The 16,538-nt window shown below is 46.3% G+C and overlaps 1 protein-coding gene across 2 annotated transcripts in view; it reads left to right on the forward strand.

Moving 5' to 3' along the window:
* GAB3 (GRB2-associated binding protein 3) overlaps positions 1 to 14,587 on the forward strand; it is a 66,872-nt gene extending 52,285 nt beyond the window's left edge. Inside the window, exons 4-11 of one of the 2 annotated variants that reach the window (XR_774444.1) lie at positions 146 to 624; positions 3,217 to 3,272; positions 4,391 to 4,646; positions 5,818 to 5,899; positions 7,583 to 7,685; positions 8,934 to 9,047; positions 10,062 to 11,450; positions 11,536 to 14,587. Coding sequence is in view for 1 of the 2 variants with exons in the window: in XM_010568993.1 (XP_010567295.1) it covers positions 146 to 624; positions 3,217 to 3,272; positions 4,391 to 4,646; positions 5,818 to 5,899; positions 7,583 to 7,685; positions 8,934 to 9,047; positions 10,062 to 10,178 (1,207 nt within the window). In the remaining variant the exon portion in view is untranslated. Of the gene's footprint in view, positions 1 to 145; positions 625 to 3,216; positions 3,273 to 4,390; positions 4,647 to 5,817; positions 5,900 to 7,582; positions 7,686 to 8,933; positions 9,048 to 10,061 lie in introns of both variants that reach the window. The other variant, XM_010568993.1, reaches the window with a different exon arrangement.
* Positions 14,588 to 16,538: the final 1,951 nt, after the last annotated feature.

Consider the following 16,538-nt stretch of genomic DNA (forward strand, 5'->3'; position numbering starts at 1 on the left):
CGGGACCTTCCACAGCCATAGGGAAGGGACAGATTTTGTCCTGAACTGTGCGGTTGGTGGGTTGTTTCTTTTTTTTGCTATGCGCTCGCTCAGTTGCAACCAGGAGAAAAGGAAAGCACAGGTCCTGACCTCTGTCTCTGTGCAGGTGTGACAGCTGGTCGAATTCGGACAGATCTCTGGAGCAAACCTCATCGGACGACGTTTTTGTCGACTCCTTGCAGTCCCAGCCTTCCTTGTACCTTGTACAGCCGTCCAGCGCTGGCACCGCGCACCAGGACGGGGCCCCTTTGGCAAATCCCAGCACCGTGTCCAGGAACATAGACATTAGCGGGCCGCCCAGTGACTTTTCCTCCTCTTCTCCGCTGCTGGGGACGCCACTGACACCAACTTTTCAGATTGACAAGAGCCAAAACGCGCTGCCCTTCGGTGTAACCCAGCTGGACATCCTGTCCAACACACCCCCGCCGCGGCCGCCCAAGCCAACCCACTTCTCAGACAGGAGAGGGGACGAGGTGGGCGGCGGGGCCATCCAGAACGGGCACGCAGGGATCTGCCGGGCTCAGGTCGCTCTGGTGCCCAGGAGGATCTCCTTGTCCAGCTTGGACAACATGAGGAACTGGAAAGGTGAGTGCATTTCCAAGAGCCAGCGAAGCAGGACCGGTGTGAGGGATGGAGATGCCCACAAGCGCAGAGCGGGCGCCCGCCTCCAGTTGTGCCTCCGTGTCCTCCCCCCTGCGAAATCATACACCACCCAAAGCAACCTGAAATGCTTGTTCCAAATTTGGTAATGAGCAGGATTCGGACCTGTCCCTCGCATTCAGCTCCTGCTCTGTAAAAGCCCCTCAGTGTGTACGCATGGGCAGCAATTTGGCTGTGATCTCTTCAGGGTACCTCATGACTTGCTAGTTTTCCATGCCCCCTCCCTCTCCAAAAAAGAAAGCAGAAGAAAAACAAAAATGAAAAGCCAGCCACTGAGTCAGGCAATGCCAAACTCTGTTTATGCAGGTCAAAATGCTGGCTTGCACATGGGAAATGCCTTTGTAGTTGCGCTGCTTTGCTACATCCAGTCCTTTCCATAACAGCAGCATGTCTTTTCGCAGCTTAGAGCAAAGAACGGGAAGCCAGAGAGACGCTGGGTATGGGATGTAATCCCAGTTGAATCAGGGACTCTGTGTCCTTGAGCAAATCCCACGCTGTCCTTGCACTTCAGTCAGGGTAGCCTGAAAACCCACTGCAGAGAAAGGCTCTGCTGCAAAGCAAGTTCTGCTCTGAGCTGAGGTGACTTTTCCACTTGTTCTTGAAACACCATCATTGCAAACAGAAGTAAAAAACCCAGAACATCAAGGTGTCAAAAACCAGCATACGCAGTATGAGAAAGTTTTATTTTGTGGAGCTGCAGAACAGAGGGAGGCAGCTGGAATACCTGGCTGGAAATCATCAAGTATTTTGCAGTGATGTGTCATTTTCAATGAGGAAGAAAATGTAGGTTTTTAAGGACAAGCTGCTAAGGACAAGTCCTTCAGACTCCTGTAGTTTAAATGACCAACCGGTGTTTGGGGCTGTTAGATCTTGCTCTTAAAGCTCAGAAGCTGAAGCAAGCAGATCTCTGTCCAGCCTGTTTATCAGTGTACAAACAATTCTTGGAAGGTTTCTGGAGAAACACCCGTCAGTGGAATTGGTATTCTGAATTATCAGTTACATTTGGTTGCTCCCTGAAAGGTGCTGCTCTTGCTTCTGCACATGTGCTGCTCTAATGCTGCCGGCGCGCTTGAGACAGTTAATGTTCCTCCAACCCAATTTATGCCAAAATGTTTTTAAGAGGATTAAGTGGCCAAATGTCATGTTCTGCTACCGTGCTGCAAGGTTATCTCTGCCTGACAGGGGGCAGCAATGAATTAATAAGTGCTGCTATTTTTTCTTACCCTAAGTGCAGCTGAAACTATTTGAAAGGTTAAACTCTAAAATGTGTTTAACAAGAAAGATTGGAAAAAGAAACAGGGAGAAAGCAGCTGTTCCTCACCAGCTCCCAGAGTGAGCCCACTCAAGTTACTTCATTTTTTGCCCTTGGCAACCTGTAAAAGCTGAACAGATGTTATTAACCCAGCGCAAAGGCAGTGTATGCTGGTTGCAGCGCCATGAAGGGGAACGAGCTATACGTGTGCAAGGCACCTGTATCCTGGCATCTGCTGGAGCATTGTGCCTGGATGTCTTTTTGCAAAATAATAAATAAATGTAGCTGTCCCAGGACAGTGACCATGTCTATCTGAATATATATCCACACTAATAGTATTGCTTTGTTCTTGTTCAGAACTTTTGCCATTTATGCCAATACCATCACAAAGACCCTCAGCTGGAGTGCAGTATTGACATCTCCACCATAACAGCAGGGACTGGATTAACACGGTTGCAGAGTTTTAAGGCATTCCCACAGAAAAGCCATTTTCTGCATAGAAAATACTTTTCCAGAAAAGGATGGTAGTTGTAAGCATCTCCCACTGCTGATCTTCTATGCACTGAATGCTGGATTTCAGGTGGTTTTGCTCTTTGCTTCAAAAATAAAATCGACATACACCAAGACAAAGGCCAGCCTGTACAAGGGGGTACTGTGACTGGTGACTTTTTCTCTGGCTGTTTGTTCCCCATCAGCTTGAATACTTGCACCACATCAGCATTTCTGGGTGACAAAGAGAAGAATTTTTCTCCCAGCATTAAGTTCCCCCATGCACCCTGTGTACAATAACATGTGCTTCCCTGGCACCTTACATACAAGGTTCCTAAATAACTTTGCAAACAATAAAGAATTAATATTCCCTACAGTCCCTTTTCATATAATTTCCCCAATTTGACAGATGGGAAAACAAAGCAGGACTAGAGCAGGAGCTGAGTTTAAATTTTTGCTGGGTTGCTTGCTCTCCATAACACACCAGTTTTTTCCCAAGCTGCTTGTGTTACAGGAAGCATAAGTTACAGCTGGATTGTACATGAACATGTTCCTTGGTTTCATCATACTTAAAATAGAGGTAATTGCTCTTGAAATGCTACTGAGTTGGTTCTGGTCTTAGGTGTCATTGGATTTCCTCATTCAGAATAAATACTAGGAGTTATGGAAACTTTTTAAAGCACTAATTATTTCAGAGCCATATGCTTTACTCCAGAATTATCTCCGTAAGGTTGCACCGCCTTACCACATTTTTAATCACTTTTTTTTCCTTGCAGCAGACATGGAAGGCAGTTCTTTAAGAAGTCGGGATAAGAGGCTTAGCTTGAATTTGGTAAGTACTCTGCTTGCATAAATTTAAAACACTGGCACATGGCAAACTTCAGAAAGTGAATCATTTCACATCCTGATATTCAATCATTCCTCTCCTGTGTTCAGCAGGAGAATAAAAAAATGGAAGAAGTGCTTGGCTTTGGGCAACTTCTGTGCTGCTGCTTCGTGGCCGCAGGAAGCCTTTGGGCGGGGGGGGGCACAACACTGTTTTTAAAGCAGATGAAGCCAGGTCTGTTGTGAAAAAAGATACCAGTAGCCTCAAGAATTAAACTGTTGACCAAGAGCACCTGAGAAAACTGCTTATCTCCTGAATAAAGGGTCTAAAGCAGCCTATCACCTCATGATCCTGAGGGATATTTCCTCCTTAGGACACAGGAAAGTCTCTGCTCTCAAAGCGCCTGTGATTCAGGGCTCTGTCGGTCCAAAGCTTCCTTTGACAGACATGGTTACGTGTGGCACCATCACACATCACATCGCCAGTCTTCTGCCTGGTGCTGGATACTGTTCTGTGTGGGAGATCCTTTGCTGCTTGTATGTAAGCTCTGGTGGTGGGCAACTCATATTTTTCTTCCCTTTGAAAGTTTGCAAGGTTTGTAATCAATCCCTCTCACCACTCAGCCAGCACTAACCTGCATGAAATTAATTTCTAGTGTTTATTCTCAGCTATCAGAAGCAACTTACACATCTGTGTGTCTGCTCTCTCAGCTTCCACATTTGCAAAAATATAGTTCATCAGATGTTCTCCTTTCAGTTGTTTTTTGGTATGAAGGAGCCTCCTTCATTTTATAGGTCAGAATTACTGCTGGGAGAGGCAAGTGCAGCCTCACTGAAGTTGGAGGATTTAACCTACTTAAGTCACCAATGAGTTCGATCCTAGTTTCCAGCAGTGACTCGCGAAGTTCAGAAGTGGACTTCTCTGAAGCTGGCGTGTGCATCTGAACTCACGCATTTGTCTCGTGTCTTTCCAGCTTGCGCCTCTCAGAAAGGTCGCGTCAGGACTCTCCTGGCCCGGGGCTTGGCTCAGATCCGTTGCCAGCTCACAGCACCTCCTGGCTTGCAGGGGGTTAGCTAGTCATTTGTTGACCCGTTTCTCTTCCTTTTCCTCCTTTGCTTCTGAAGCCCTGCCGGTTCTCGCCGCTCTACTCGACTGCTTCGGACAGCACGGAGGACAGCTACGTGCCCATGCGCCCCAGCACCTCTCCCTCTGCGCCCGGCTCCGACTGTTCACCCGACGGCTACATCCCCATGAGCCCCGGCTCAGCCACGTTTACCTTCCCCGTCGTCAGCACTGAAAAACTCACCAGCCCATTACCCGAGCTTCCCTCAGACCTGGAGCCCCCTCCCGTGAACCGAGACCTCAAGCCTCGTAGGAAATGTAAGCCCGGACCTAAAGTGCAATTGGCAGCCAGGGGGTCCTGATAGCGGGGACACGGGCGACCTCCTTCGATAGTGTCCTTGGCACATTTTTAAGCGCTTCCCGCTCTAGAAGAGGGATTGAATTGCTGTGTAAGTGGCTTATAGTACTGTAACATAGGATGCGTCTGCAGGGTTGTTTGTGAGCAGAGGAAGAGTGTCCATGCCTACTTTTGCAGCTGAAGACCAGGTGGCTGCATTAGCGTGGTGCATGGCTTCAGACCTACGCTGACTGCAAATGACCAAGTGAATGTAGCCTTGGAGAGACAGCAGACTAAATCCTGCAGCTCTGAAATACGTGTACTGCTGTCTCACCAGCTCCCTGACCTTCCAGGAACAGGACATCCAAACACTCAAATACTCAAGCTTGATGTGTGGGCTGTTGGTTAAACCTCTGTTGGGTAGGCGCAGCTGTCTTGGTTTAATTAGGAATTTCCTGCAGATGCTTTTACTGATGGTAATTTTCCACTCCTGCTTTTCATGGCATCTCCAAAATCTGGGTTGCGCTTCCAGAGGATATACTGGAGACATAATTCAGCTTTGCAGTGGCAAAATTGCCTAAACCTAGCCTACATTAAAGCTCTTTGGGCTGCAGAGCCACAGGGCTACTCAGAAATTGGTTCAGGAAATGCTACTGTGAAGTGGGGATGGAAATTTAGACGATTGCCAGGAAGCAAAGCAAGCTCAGGTCGTTTCTTAGAGGGTTTTGAGAATGGAGTGGAAAATGTACATTGACTGATGAGAGGAATGATTTTGATCTCCTCGTGTAGGACCTTTTTGTTTAGAAGAGAGCCCAAAACCTGTTTTGACCTGTAGGCTGAACTGGCCTCTCCTCTTGAAGGCAGCATATGCAGAGCAGATTTGAGGCAAGCATACGGATCTTGTGGGGCGTTTGCTCTCCTTAAGCCCATTGTATTTATTCTGTAATTTTAGGGTAAATGAGGGACTTTGCTCTCCAGCGCTGACTGAAGTGGTCATTTGTTACTGATTTCTGTCGTGGTTATATCAGTTATGTTCTGTGAAATACTCTGTTAGTTTCTTGCTGTCAATATAAAACTGCATTTTTCTAAACAGTCTGTAATTTTCATTAGCTCTGCTATTGGAAATGTAGTTGGTTTTGTATCTACTTGCAGCACGGCCACCTCCTCTGGACTTGAGGAACCTCTCCACGATCCGGGAGCATGCTGCCGTGACCAGGATGTGGACTGTGCCTTAGTAAGTCAATAAGAAACCTGCTGTTCCAATCTTTTAAGCATTAACATTGTGGAATGGAATTAAAAATAACTTATCATATCCCACGAGAAACAGTTTCCTGGCAAAGTCCACAAACAAAATTTCCCAAGGGCTCCTTCCAGCATCCCCCAGGCTTTCGCTGTCTCTGAAAAGCAAGGCTCCCTTTCACGACAGGCAGCTCCAGTGTGTTCAGCATCATGCAGTGATGCTCAGTCTGCTTTGAAGGTTTCTTTTGGAAAGACTGGAGCTGGTCTGCACTCTGGTGTGGCTGCTGCGATGGCTAAAAGCTTCGCATGCCTTAATTATTTTTTTTCGAAGTGATAGAGCCATTTTTGTTCCTGAAAATTAATACAGCAAAGAAGAACCAGATAAGATAAAGATCTGCCTGACTTGTAGCCTGGGTGTAGACTTCTGCACTGCCACACAGCAATTCAGACTTGACCTGTTGGTGTGACCTTTTGTCACTGGAAATTAGTTGTGGGGTGAAACAAACACTTTTGGTCCCAAAGCCCAGGTAGTAGGAACAGATGATACTGTGGGCTCCAAGGGCAGTGAAAGACCCATCTTCGGGGAACTCGTGAGCAGGGGAGGACTGCAGCCTGCTGGCTGGGGGGATCTTGGCGCGATGGGGAAAGGCTGACGGGAGAGCCAGCTGTGCTGAAGTGTGCATGCAAAAGCCAGGAATTCCCACAAACATCCTCTGCATACCCCAGGCACTCTGGGAAGTGCCTGCATGAGTGCCAGACAGGGCATTTCCACTCCCTCGCCTCAGGTAGTCATTTGGAGGGCAAAAGGGATACGAGATGGGCAGTTTCTCGATTGCAGACCCCTCTCTCAGCCGTACAGTCCAAAGCCGGTTAAGCCCTTCGGCGTTGCCTGCCGCGTGCTGCCTGTTAGGGAAACCCAGTAGCCTGCCTCCCGAGCTTCCCTGCCAGAGCGCTGTGGTTAATTAGTGCTGACACAGTGCAGAGTCCTGAAGGATAACGAGCTCAGAGGGAGTTTGCATGTTTTACATTAACAACACTAAAAAAAGAAGTATGCCCGGAACTAATAAAGCAAAAGGAATTATACTGTTCACGCTGCACAAAGTGGCCATCTAATTTCCTAATAACTAACCCCATTGTGCTAGCCTGCAATAATTTACTCACGATATACCTCTGACAGTTATGTTCGTGGAAGAGATTTCCCTGTACAGGGCTGAGTCGCAGCCGTCTCCATAGCACAGATAGCATGCGTTTACACTGTGTTCAAAGCCAGACAAGTTCCTCTGCATGCACCTCCAGTAGCTGATTAATTCACATCAATCTCCAAAATGTGGATACCCACACAACTAAGTAACTGCCCCATCAGCACATATTACCCTGATGAATGATATCTGTCTCTGTGCCCCTTGTTGGAGAATCGCTCCAATGTTTTATGCTTTCTGTCATACCTGACATGGCAAACTTTCATAAATCCCAGAAAAAAAAAAAACAAAACAACAAAAACACTCATAGCAATATAGCACACTTTTTCTAGAACTAAGGAGTGGTTTTGGACATCCTCTCCATAAAGGCTGCAGCGTTAGTGTGAGTTTATTCACCATATGGACTGTGTCAGGCTTTGGCTTCATTTCAGAGCATCTGTAAGATGCTTCCTTAACCTCTCCTGTGTTTTTCTTCATAGCAATCGAATGAGCTTTATCTCACCAGAAAGAGACGGTATTAATTCAGCAAGAATATTTGCCAATTCAGTTTCCGGAGAAGAGGAAGAAAGTTACATTCATATGGTAATCTTCATTTTCACACAGCCATCCTTTGCTTTATTCTGCTCTGTCACATTGATGGAGAATGCAGAAGTTTGTTTTCTAAGAAAAAATGTTGAGGAGGTTTGTCCTTTGCCTTCTGTTTTTTAAAAAAAATGATGAAATGGTTTTAAACCAAAGACACTGGGACCAATTTACGGAGAGATAAGGGAAGCCCTTCTTCTGCTCTGCAGAACTCAGCTGTTCGCCCACGAATGTTGCTGAGCAGTTCCAAGAGATCACAGGGATCAGCCATATTTACATGAGAACTCATTAAGGCTAAGGAAAATTAAATCTTTTCACCTTTTAAAAGTATGCCCTGAAAAATCTCCTAGGAAATGACAGAAAGCCGTTAGTGCACTTCCTAAAGAAACACACCAAATATTGTGCAGAAACAGAACTCCCATTAAAGTCTCTTATTGCTTCTGCTTTGGCTGGTGGCACTAACCCCACTTCCCATCCCATGAAAGACGAACATCTGGCTTTGTGGCTTCCTTTTCTTCATTCACTCTTTAGCCTTATCTTGCAAAAGACCAGAATCTTGGTTTCCTTTGAATTTAGGTGGAAATGGATCTCAAATCATTTGATCTGAGCCAATGTCTATAGATTTGGCTCCATAGCCAAAGCCCAATGGCAATAGGTATAGAAATATATTGCAAAACTGACCACAGTCTCCATGAACCATACTCTCAAATTTTAACCCACACCTCTATTAGATCAAAATATGCTCAGGAGGGCAGTTCCAGTTGTAACTACTCCCCATTTGATTTTTCTAGTCAAATAAAACCTTCCATACATTTGTGGTCATCTGTGATTTTCCTGAGACTGATTTTCAGTTGCTAGGTTTGAACAGAGTTATCACCATTTCTTCAAATTCATAGAACGATGATGGTTGAGAGGGCAGCCCTGCAAATCTGTGCGTTCCAAGGGCGTGGGTTGAGAAGCTGGGCACAAGTCCTTCCTGATAACATTGAATGAAAATCAGCCTGGTTTGCTTGTTTTGCCATAATTACCAGGAGAAAAAGGCGCTCAGTTGCTTTATGCCATCCCGCAATTAATCAGCGATATCCTGTGGTTAGTCACCAAGCACACCCTTGGCATAGAAAATCATGTGGGTGCCAACCCTCCTCACTTGCGTTCTGCCAGATGAGTATCCCACCTCACAGCTGTAGTCCTGCTTCTTTTTAGGATCGTGTTTTAAGAGCATTAAAAGTTTCTCTTCTTTCCCGACAGGAACACAGACAGGCAACATCTCCATACAGTGGTGCTTTTCCATGGACAAGGAAATCTAACCTTGATTACTTAGCATTGGATTTTAATTCTGCTTCCCCATCCCCTGTACAGAAGGTATGAGTCATCTGAAAAACCCCACAGCCTCCTGTCTTTTTGTTTGCTGGAAGGAAAACAAGACCCAGAGTCACACTCTGCTAGGTGCCCTAAGTATCATGATGAAGCCAGTCGTGTTTCCAGCTGACTGCATTTGTGGCAGGCTCAAGATTAATATAACAAAAGCACTATTAGGCTGATGACAAGGTGTCCTTAGCGTCACTCATAGGGATGCCATTAACACGAGCTCGGCAGAGGGCACGAGACTGCCCTGGGATGTGCAGCCATGAGGGCTTGTGGGCAAGCTTGTTGGTGCTTGCAGGATTTCTGCATGCTCTTTCATTTTCATCAAGTCTCCACAAACCCCTTCCTGCTAGTTTTCCCCCAAATCTCTTTGCAGTAACAAGTTTACAGCCCATGATAAATTCACAGGTTAAAACTGTAATATCTCTCATGACATGGCAAAATGTGCATCTTTATTCTTGCATCACAAAAAGCATTTCAATTTCCTTAGCAACACTGAGAAAATACATTCCTTGTTCCAAAGAGCTTATAACCTGCCCAGGTGGTGGGTAGGTACCACTGCAAAGCAACGGACTGTTGTTGGTTTGGGCCATTTTACATCCAGTGTACCTTTTTCCCCATCAGCTAATACTCCTGAGTGAGTGCAAAAGAGTCAAGACTCCTAAGCGTTCTTATTTAAACCCTCCCTGTAGTTAAAATGCAGTTAGGTTATCCCTGCAGCAGGGAAAAGAAGAATGAGAAGAGAATTATTATCTGCATAGAAATGGCCAGAACAGCACATTTCCCTCGCTCACTGTGCTGGGCTGAGTGACAGGGTGACAGATGGATAATTATAGCTAAAGCAGGCTGTAAAGCAATGCTTTTGTCAGCTGATGTCACTGTGAGCTTCAAGGTGAAGTGAAGCAATCAAGGAACAAGGGAAAGGGAAAACAGAAAATCAGCCAAGTTTCACTAGCATCCCCTTTCAACCCTAAAATTAATACATTGGTTTTTTTCCTCTCTCTCCCACAGAAACCTTTTCTCTCTGAGGAGCAAAGAGTGGACTATGTCCAGGTAGATGAACAGAAGACTCAAGCTTTACAGAACACTAAGCAGGAATGGACAGATGAGAGGCAATCAAAAGTCTAAAGGAAGAAGATTTGGGATCTGGAGGATTATTTTTTTTTGCACTGGAACCACAATGTTAACGAAGCAGCTATCACAGTAGAGTTCAAAGGCAGAGAGAGTTGTAAGATGCTTACGTCTGTAGAGGAACGGCATCTTTAATGGAAACCTTTGATTTCAACTGGAAATAGTATGCTGAATGAGTGAGTGGTTCACTGATGATTAAAGTAATGCATTACCCTTTTTACTGCCCTTACCAGTAAGCTACATGGTACCATTTTCTGGCATGATTCTGCAACAAGTCATACACTTAATGTTAACAAATCCACTACATGTTGCATTAATCTAGTTAGTCCTGCCTTCTCCCTCTGTTGCATAATTCCTAGTTGCTAAAGCTATTTTTTGATATTCCTACAAATACTGCGGGTGCTCAGAGTGCTTTTATGGCAGTGGGCATCTGACAGGTATTGGTGACTAATCAACTAAGGGCTAAAAATACTGAAACAATAAAAAGAACTTTTTGAATATGTAGTGCTTAAGCAAAGAGAATTTTGGAAAATATTTTTCCCCTGGGTTTAAAAGGTCCGACTCTGAGCTGATGCTGTCAGAAACTCAAAACAGGACTATGTACCGATGGGACTGGAACGCATGGTCTTTGACCCTCTGGATGACGGTCATCGTATTAAGCTTCTTCTCTCCATTGTGGCTCATACTTGTCGCCTTTCTGTCTGATTCCTACTGATGTTTTCTCCCCTATCTTGAGGAGTGTCTTCGGCACGGCACAGCACAGCTGCTCCTCTAGCAGGAGGCTGCAGGCACACAGCTCTTGGCTGGCCAAAAAATAGAAAGGGAAGCTGTGAGCCTGTTTCTGCAAGTCTTGGGAGAACTGGCAAAGGATCAAGAATGCTTTCATCTGAACTGCAGAAGAAATGCCATTGGAATTGCTGGTAGCAGTCGTCGAACTGATTGTTTCACTAGACCCACCCCCCACCCCCAAAAAAAGAGAATTAGGAAGTGCAGCGTGCTCCGAGAGAGGCTAGCAGGCTTGCCAAAATAAAACAACAATGCGCTTACGCGGCGTGAGGACCTCTGGGTTCAGGAAGCTTATCTACCTTGGGACTTGTTACAGGCACTATCTCAGGATCACATATGTGTATAGTTTATAACATATTTAACTCCAAAAGCTTGGCTGCGATCTTTATTTTAAGGTGGCACACAACCACTTGAATCATGGAAGTATGCCGTCCCGCTGGGTGACCCACACTGGATTTGATCTTGCAGGCTTTGCTCATGCAGGTAAGTCCCACTAGCCATAAGAGGTCTGATCCTGTCAGCAAGGACAGACAGCCAGAACCCTTACGAAAGATTTCCTCTTCGACAGTGCCAAGCCACTGGACTCCCTTCACGTGCCTGTTGCTACCACATTGTATTACTGTAATCTGACATCCCAAAAATGCTGATTTACCAAACAGAGGTTGCAGAAATGTCATTGCAGAAACCACTGGCATTTCAAGGCTCCTACTTACTGTCCTCCACGCACCCATTCTGCTTCAGCCATTTGGGCACTCTGGGAGGCTGAGAGACACGGCCGAGTCGAACGTCCTGCTGGGAGAGACAGCGTAGCTAACAGAAACACCATTCTTCTCCTACCTCAAGAGAGCTGAAGTGCTTGCAAGTCTCGCTGCTTCTTTAGCGCAAATACAAAGCTGGGGATCTGTGGTGACCAGGCTCTTATTAGCTTACCCTGCGAGAACAATGAGGTTCGCCAGCGCCTTTATTGACTCTGGGGCAAACTGGGCACCCAGGCCTGCGGGCGTAAAGTGTCCTGACTAGAGCTGCTTGGAAAACCGGGATTTATACTGCAGAGAGCTGACCTGCTGCTTCCTCCTACTCTGCTCCTCCCCCACCCACCAAAGCTCTAAAATGAAAGTTAATGCTTATAAAAGTTTTGAAAAGAATGCAGACATTTCCGTATAAATCTTGTCTGTCTGGTGTGAAATTTAGCTTGTTAAAACCCACTCGTTTTGTCCTAAAACTGATTTAGGAGAGCTCTGAGCAACCATGCCCTGGGTGTGGTATTGCTACAGGGGAAGTGGTTTTGGGGAGAGGCGGTGGAGATCTGCGCCTCCAAAAAAGAGTTAGAGAGAGGTAAGCAAGGAAGGGTGACAGTTACAGAGACGTTTGCCTTTCTGCTCAAAAGAACGGCCTTTCTTTCAAGGTGTACAAATAATAGATGTCACTGAAAGCTTTTGGTGTATGCTGCAGTACAGTTAAAAGACTTTACAGAGTTAAAAGACCAGCGAAGACGGGTATTACAGTAGGGGACAGAAAACATCCACAAAGGGCAGGTAAAATTGTGCTATGCTGCTGCAGATCCCACATTGCAGAGCGATGATGGCATGGCAGCCTCCGATGCGGATTGCAATAGCATACAGATCGGCTCAGGTTCGACTGGAGTGTTTCTTTTCATGCTGTCAGAAAATCTTCTGAAGCGGAAAAACACCGGGTTATTGGAGACAACTGACTCTCGTTATTCTAGTTTATTTTAGAAATATTTAACTTTGACAAACCTGGCTTAACAGATCATTCAGAAGTTTAGAAAAGAAAGAGCTCTTTTGGTATTTTTTTTCCCCTTAAAAGGACAAAAACATCCAGCTTGGCGGGGACCGTCCTTAGATGAGAATGGCCCTCTTTCAACTTCCTCCTGTCCCCTGCTTGCCGTCGTCACTCTCTTATCTTGATCAAATGCTGCTCACGGGTTTCTAACTTTCACTTTTTAACTAAAAGCTATGTTTGGGGGTTTATTCAGTTTTTTTCATTTATGGTCTGTTTTTACCCGCTGCTCCAGAGTCCATGACGTGCATTCTTGTGTAAGCGCTACACAAGAAACAGGAGCAATTAAAAAAAATAGAAAAAAAAAGTTTTAAAAGCAGAGCAGTCCTCCCCAGAGGCTTTTATTTTTTTTCTTCTAGTCAAATTCAACAATCCCCCGAAGAGGGTAAAGAGGAGGAGGATGGTGGGAGGATGGCAAAGGCCGAATCTGCTGTGGGGACCCCATCATTAAGGATTTTGGTGTGAACGGGGCCCCGGCATCCCCGCGGTGGTACACGACTGACGTACCCGTGGGCTGCCAACCGCGGCCGCCCAGGGCCAGCACCTGTAGAGCCTGCTGGTGGGAGAGGAGGGGTGTTACAGAGCAAAAGGGAGTCACTGTCTAATTAAGTCTGTTCTTAAATACCGATCCCTTGGCCAAAGAGGAAAGAAAACCTGTGAAAGCACCCCAAGAGTCAGCTTTTGACAGCGTCGTGTCTGAAAATGCAGCCCAGGCAAGAGCCCTTGGTTAGCACTGGCTCCGGGGCCAGCCAGGCGCGCTCCTGGCAGCGTCCTCTTTTCGCTGTGGGTCTGTTATGTTGTTATTTGTATGTATTTCTTTAAAAAGTATCATGAGAGCTGATGCAGAGAGGCTCTGCACCTAAATGAGCGTGGGGAGGCCAGTAATCCCTTAGGAAAATTTTCTCCTGGGAGAACTGGCATTGCCCAGCTCCGGACTTGTAGTGCCTTCTCCAGCACCGCTGGGGTTTCTCGTTTAAAATGGAGAGGAGCGCTAAATGAGCAGAGCAGTTTTTGCTTAATTGGAAACGTTGCTCTGTGGAGCTGCCAGATGAAGCTCCGTTGCAGGACGATACGGAAAACAAAACAAGCTAAATGGTTTCGGTCCTGTGGTTGTTGTTAGGGCGATCAGCTGGATTCCCCCGCTGTCGGCACAGCCGGCGAGTGAGCCGGTGTGCCGGCACCCAGGCACGGGCGGGAGGAGATCAGAGCTGAGACGCACCTCTTTTACTGAAATTGTCTGTGGCCGCTGAATACAAAATTAGCCTGTGTCAAACACCTGCTTGAAACACATCGTAAAGAAATCAATCTGATCTGAACATTTTTCCTGGAGCGAGCAGGATTTCAGTACTTATTGGGAGTTAACGCGCATTCCCAAGGTCTTTACTCAGTTTGGGTTTAATATGGCCTTATTCTGCAGTCTTTCAATGATCACACATTTGAGCAAGGCATAGCAGGATCCAAGACTCGTTTGCTTTTTGGACTAAACTGTATTTTCCATTTCTAATTCCTTTATTACAGGAGGCAGCATTAAATTCCTAACTGGCAGATAGGATCACTTTACCGGAGAAATGTCAGTAGCCATTTAACTCAAGCCAGGCGTTTTCAACCAGCTCACTTTTGCCAATGATAGCGCCCACTCACCTCCGTATCACTAATTACATCATAGATGTAGATTTTGGAGTTGCATTCACTTGAAGTGATTCAGTGGTTTAGTAATTCAAAGACCATCAGATGCTGTGATGAGAATGAAGCACAGGGCAATGCCTTTCCTTTGTTCCCCTGTTCCGCAAAACTTGCTCAGGTTTAAAAAAAAAAAAAAAGCCACCAAAATAGCAGACTTTTGCCATGTCAAAGCCAGAATATTTTTTGTTCAAATAAAAATAAACTTTTGTCTTGTGCAAATGAAGCATTATACGTTTTTTGTATTTGTAAATCTGTGGGGAAGCATTAAACAGTCATCTCTGTTACGAAGGAGTAAGTCATTGATAGAGGAAGGGGCTCGCCTTCCTGATGTTTCATTGTAATGTTTGTTGTATATATTTGCACATTAAACTGTGTATCTTTTTTCTAATAAATTAATATAAAATGTAGCTGTGATTTTTAGTTATTTTGATAAGCGAAGGTGCTCCTGGGGAAAAACTTCCACATTTTTCATTTAGCGCTTTTTCCATTTTTTAAACCCCTTCTTAGCCTGCGACTTGTTCATCTAAATTATTTGGATGTAAAGTCAAACAGATTTGCAAACAAATTTCATACACCTGTGATCAGGAAGATTATTTTGCAGGTGACTTCAGAAACAAAGAACGATGAAGCTGTGACCTGGGCTCTCGTCTGCATCCTCCTGGGACCTGGGTAAGTCGCAGCCCCCCGGCCCCAGCTCCTGCCGCTGCCGTAGCCAAGGGGCAGGAAGGGGCCGCGCTTACTGGCCGGAGACGTAGACCACAAGCACAAATTTGTTCAGCATGTGCTCTGGGCTTGCATACAAAGACTAGTTGTTATTTAACCTGATCCTTTAATTGCTCTGTGCTGAGGAGCGTGGTTGCCGTTAATGTAATTTCCACATGCAGCGAGCTGGGGACGTGGGATCCTTTCAACATGCACATCTCGGGATTTTGGCGATGAAACGAGGCAGTCCGTGGGAGCAGCGCTGAGCAAGCCTAGCTGCTAACAAGCGAAGTAGTTTGGGAAATAGTTTATTTATTGCTTCGGGCAAGTGTCACTTTGGGATCTGCGCGCTTTGTAATCCTGCCTGGATACCCACTGTGGTGAATCGAGGGACTTGTAGCGCTTAGAGAGCCATTGATGGAAACTTGGCTGCACGACTCAAGAAGCACAGACACGTGTAATTTAGATAAGCCTACACCCGGGGGCTCGATACAAGGGAACGGCGTGACATTTTGTGTTGGGTCTTACAGGCAGGGCAGGTCGGATAAATAAAAGGTCAGATAAAGTCTGACTGCCGGTTCATAGGCTGCCTCCACGTCCCATCTCCGGCAGAGATGGGAACGGCCCTTTCGGCAGGGAGTACTCCCCGGAGAAGTGCCCTCCCTCTCCGGCACCAGCTCCCAGACCCCCCGAGGGAAGCGAGCCGTGCCAAAACCACCGCCGTCCCTGCCGCAGCGGCCCGGCACGTCCCCTCCGTGGGTGTCGTGGTGCAGCAGAGGTGCTTGTCACGGAGGGTCCCAGCACCCAGAGCATCCCCGCAGGCAGGGAAAGCCCGGCCGGCGGGATCCAGCGCCCTCAGAGCTTGCGATCAAGGAATTGGGTTCTGGGAGTAAACGGTGCTGAAACGAAGCAGCGCGAGGCTGCACAAAAGTCAGGAAGCTCTCGGACTTCTCACGCCTCTGTGCAAAGTACTTTGGTGATTAGATTATACTAAATAAGGGGAAAACCTGACAGCAAAAAGTAGGACTGTAAGCACCTGGTAAAGGTTAGCCCATCTAATCGCATCCACAGTTTCAAACCATGTAAAACATTTCTCTGAAGCAAAAAGCCAGCCGGTTACCAAACCCAGGTCATCTTCACGGGGCGTGAAACACAAACCCCTCCAAAAAGGCAGTAAATCCCTATCACCCCGGTGCTTTTTGCCTCTCTAGCTCTTTTAGTTAAGAGTGCAATTGCTTTGGTCTTTTTTAGCCTGAGATGCTCAATAGACCACTACCTTAAAAATGGGCATTCCTGTGTAATTGTGTCCATGCTGGGGACGGTATTAGTGCAAGGATACAGGTCTCGGGCCACACTGGTGACATCTCATTTCTCTCCAGTAGATCT

This window comes from Haliaeetus leucocephalus, unplaced genomic scaffold, assembly GCF_000737465.1.
Source record: "Haliaeetus leucocephalus isolate CR32 unplaced genomic scaffold, Haliaeetus_leucocephalus-4.0 Scaffold262, whole genome shotgun sequence".
In the NCBI taxonomy this organism is placed as follows: domain Eukaryota; kingdom Metazoa; phylum Chordata; class Aves; order Accipitriformes; family Accipitridae; genus Haliaeetus; species Haliaeetus leucocephalus.